Source organism: Larus michahellis, chromosome 1 (genome assembly GCF_964199755.1).
Source record: "Larus michahellis chromosome 1, bLarMic1.1, whole genome shotgun sequence".
NCBI lineage: Eukaryota > Metazoa > Chordata > Aves > Charadriiformes > Laridae > Larus > Larus michahellis.
The window spans coordinates 1,945,084-1,949,425 of NC_133896.1; the positions used below are offsets into that span (position 1 = coordinate 1,945,084).

Genomic DNA, 4,342 nt, shown 5'->3' on the forward strand with positions numbered 1-4,342 from the left:
CTGCTGTTTGGACTTCTTTGGTAAAAACAGACTGAGCGCTGCCTTTTAGGCTGTGTAACAGGGTGAAGAGCAGATTTGGGAAAGGACTTAAGCTCACTGAGCATTCAATGCATGCATTTTCTATGCATCTCTTTAGCTCTTCAGGCTCAAAGCATGCACTCTCTGCTGAGTGCAGGACACCTCCTGCATTGGTTTCCAGCCTTACCCATCCAAATTTATTGGAAGGGCATGAACAAGAACTTGGACCCCCAGGAAAATCTGGGCTGTGATCAGTCCCCTACCACTCTGAGACAGCTTCTTCGTACAAGCTGAGGATTTCCAGCGTAAACGATGAGTCAATCTAGTGGCACCAGCCTTCCCGAGCCACCTTTAATTGAAATGCAGAGATCCTCTCTGCGGCCAAAACAACTGCCAGCGGGTTCACGACTGTTTGTACTGTAACGGCCTTGACTGCAGAGGAACCACATGTACATAGGCTGGGGGACAGTGACGTACACCGGCCACGAGAGGACACTGCCCAGTCTGGTAGCCAGAATTTTCTGCATGATCCCTGTCAGAAAACAAGGCTGCAAAGAAAACAGTGACGGGGAATTTTGTGGAGTCCTACAGGATGCTCTCTTTCCATGTGTGGGAAGAATGCATCGAGAGAAGTTACCCCAATATTGATCTCCTGATACAGATTGGCATCTGAAGATGCCACTATAGTCCTGAAGACCAAAAAATGACAAAAGGCCTCATAAGAAAGGATGTGGGCATTAGGAAACAATATAGGGATTTAAAGGAACAAAGAGGGACAGACACAGCATGGAGGCACCTACAGCAATAAATGCAGCAACAAGACAGAGACAGAACAGAGCAGCAGGAGAAGGGACAGGCTCAAATCAATATCACAGCAGTCCTTACCAGTGGATCACTGACTATCTCCCTCCAGCAGCGACACACCAGGCTCAGGTTCTGATACAGATCAGTCACTGGTAGGAAAGCAAAGATGTGCCTCAGGACTTCAACAGGCAGATCATCAATACTTCCCTGAGGCACTTCCCAATTCCGAGTCCCCAGGAGTCCGTAGTGTGCATCAGGGACTGGTTCGATTTCCATATCATCAAGTTCCTGCTTGATCTGGATGTTTTCTGGAAGACCCACCATTGGCTTCTTCTCAGGCTCGCCCCACAAATCGTGCTCTGGTTTGCAAACGCCTGCAGCTGCAGTGGACAGAGGCCGTTTCCTGGAGCTTTCCCTGGGAGCCGGTACAAGGTCCTCATCTTCCAGAAAAGAGCAGGAATCACCACTGGTCTCCATCTTAGTGGAGACATCGCTGAAGGAATCATCAGGGTCGGTGAAGATGGGATCCAGTACCTCTTCTTTGATTCTACTGTTCTTCGTCCCACCGGCACCTACTTGTTGTACCTGAGAGACGCTGAAGTAATCAGTGATGTTCTTCTGCTGACCTTGGCCTGCAGAAAGAGGAAGAGCGTGAGTGAGGTCAACAGAAACAAGCACTGAGTGTGCTGCTCCTAACCGAGCTATCAAGGAGACCAGAGGCTGTGTAAGTTGGTAGTTATTTCCACAGGGTTCCTCACAGACATATGAGCTTACTACAGGTGAACTGTCCTGCTTCATATTGCTTCTCTGGCAACCTACGGAAGTCAACGGAAAAACATTCATCTCTTTGCACTGTCCATATAATCTGGGCACTCTCAAGGTTCACCAGACACCGCCACCAGCTTCTAGAAAAAGATGCGGTGTGCATAACAATCTCTCAGATCAACAATCCTATGCTACGTAACACAGCAGGCGCGTGTTAAACAGAAACACAGCTGCGGAATGAATTTCACGGGAGGTATTTCCACCAGCCAAAGAAACAGAAACAGGGAGGAAACAAAACGCGAGACTTGAGTTGTTGTGCTGCGCCTCAGACTGCGATTGGGCTCCCAGCAGTTATTTCTTGTTCTTAACCCGGTGAACGAGAAGCACGCTATGATTTTAGAGAAGCTTCAGGGTTTAACTACTGCTCTGCACCATGAGAAGGTCACAGCACCCAGCCCCTAGCAGGCTGTTCCTACCACAGTATAAGAGACACTGGCACCTTTAAGAGGATAAACACCATTTCTTGCCAGATATTTCCTGCCTGCAATGCCGTCAAGCACCGGAGACCATAAAGGAAACCGAAACTTGGCAAGAGACTACTCTCAGCAGCCTCTCGTTTCTTTGACAGCCATGTAGCACGCACCAGCACTGCGAGTATTCATTCTGTCCTGCTCCTAGTCTGCAAAATAACCTGATCCTTCGCTAAGAAGCAACTCGAGAAGAAAAAAAAAAATCACAAGCAGCTACTGCTGATCTTAATGCATTTTATTTCTGGATGCTTATGAAGGCATACCTTAAAAAGGTCTGATTTGGAAGACACTTGCTGCTTAAAAGCAACAGCTCCCCTGCTAACGTTCGAATCCAATACCCTAAAACCTGCAGCATCTAAGATTACTAAATTTTTTTAAAGTGAGATAGTCAAAGATATGAAAATGGAAAAGAAAAGTATGTCCATGAGCACAGAATCTAGGACTCTGGTGACTTCTCCCGGCTCACCAGCAGACACGTCCTCTGTGAAGTGAGTCAGCTCACGCCAAGGTACAGAGAGATTCCAAAGCTTCCAGGGAAACACCAGAATGCTCTGAACTCTCACCTTCCGCAGTGACCGAGGTACTCAGGAGCTCAGAAATAACTCAGGATGGCTTTTCTTTGCTTTCTACCTGTCTCCTCACCCACACACGTGTGTGTAGCGTCTCTTGTCGTTACGCAGGTTCTGAAGCTGGGCCTTTCACCCTGCACTGTGTGCTATTTGAAAACAGCTCTTTCACCTTCGGTTTGAGCCCTGAGCCCTGTCGTGTGCAGATTAGCTCCAAGTCTTATCAATCCTCAAAAGCCCTCTAAGGCTTTGGCACTTCTGAGACTCATGTCTCTGAGTTGCGTATCACAATGTTTCCCCCACCCAGGAAAGTTGAAGATCATTAATATCTGTCAAGTGCTCAGCAACACTTTTGCAGTCCTATATAACTAGCCAGCTCATTATTATTTAATAAGCATCCTAAAGAGCATCTAGAAGCAGGAGTCACATCATTAATAGTGCCTAATTGCAGACGCTGTAGTGTTTCTCAGGGGGAGCTGCCGTTGTCTCCACGCAGTCTCTGACAGCTCAGCGCTGGAGACATGGAGGCATTTCTGGTGTGAGGAGAGACTAAGCACAACACAAAGGCGAACTCGCTCCCCCATCCAGGGCAGTATTCAAGGTGCCTCTTTTTCTTGCCGCTTGACTTTGCAGAGGCAGAGATTAAGCCCAGTTTTGCCATGCACCACTCAAAAATGACCAATTTCTTCTACTTGCACTCACCTCGTCTGGCATTACTCTCCTATCAGCACAAGTTTGACGATGGATTATACAATGCCCTTTTGCTCCACACCAAATCAGCATTTTTGTCCCCCAAATCCCTCAGCTTTCAAAGCATTTGCAATCAGCGTACCTCCTTGACGTCTCCTTGTCCCCTGGGTGGGATAGAGGCCCCTGTTTACATCTCCTCTACTTTTCCTTTGACTCAACGGCTGCGTCAGGGAGGATGAACCTTCTGCGCTCCGTGCGAGAGCTTCACAGTCATCGACCGTGAGGTGTGTTTTCTTGAATCCCTTCACTGCTTTGCCAACGTGCAAAAAAAAAAAAAAAAAAGAACCCAAAACCAAAGCGTTAGCAAACAACAATATAAAATCCATGGCTTTTAACGGAGGCATAAATAAACAGGTTCTTTTCAGAAATTTTATAGGACTGTCCTGGTGTTTCAGCCAGGAGTTTCTCCAAATAAATCATAGCAGAAGCTTGTACAACGCTCTGGTGGGGTGCTAAGGAGGACAATGCATCGTGTCAGGGTGACACATCTGAAGCCACTACAACAGCAACTGCACCCCACGTCCCCACTCCCGCATTGTACGAGGCTTTGGAACAAAAGAGAACGACATAAAACCAGAATCCATGCATGTTTTGCAGCTTTCTCTACAACACCATAACACGGAGGAAGCAGATATACCGGCATTCGTGTGAATGCCAAGTATCATTAGGAGGATGCCAAGGAAGCCTGCGGGGGCTGAACTGCGCAACCCCCCCGCAAGAGACAACAGCGACTCGCCCGGGCAAGGTCAGAGCCAACATTCAAACTCACAAACTCGAGCCTCTCGCAAACAGATCCAAGCTGCGATCCTCCATTAAGGAGGAAACACAACCCACTTCCAGCACAGCTCCTCCCCGCGAGAACAGTTAAGAAGCAGCATGAAACCACATGAAGAGTTATTTAAATCTTAC

At 47.7% G+C, this 4,342-nt stretch overlaps 1 protein-coding gene across 4 annotated transcripts in view; it reads right to left on the reverse strand.

Annotated features, from left to right (window-relative positions):
* The window catches only part of FBH1 (F-box DNA helicase 1), a 33,464-nt gene that overhangs the window by 26,945 nt on the left and 2,177 nt on the right, over positions 1–4,342 (reverse strand). For 3 of the 4 annotated variants that reach the window (XM_074573161.1, XM_074573162.1, XM_074573163.1), the window contains 2 exons: positions 3,516–3,680; positions 904–1,454 (listed from right to left, as the gene is read on the reverse strand). In XM_074573161.1, coding sequence (XP_074429262.1) covers positions 904–1,454; positions 3,516–3,680 — 716 coding nt within the window. Of the gene's footprint in view, positions 1–903; positions 1,455–3,515; positions 3,684–4,342 lie in introns of all 4 variants that reach the window. The other variant, XM_074573159.1, reaches the window with a different exon arrangement.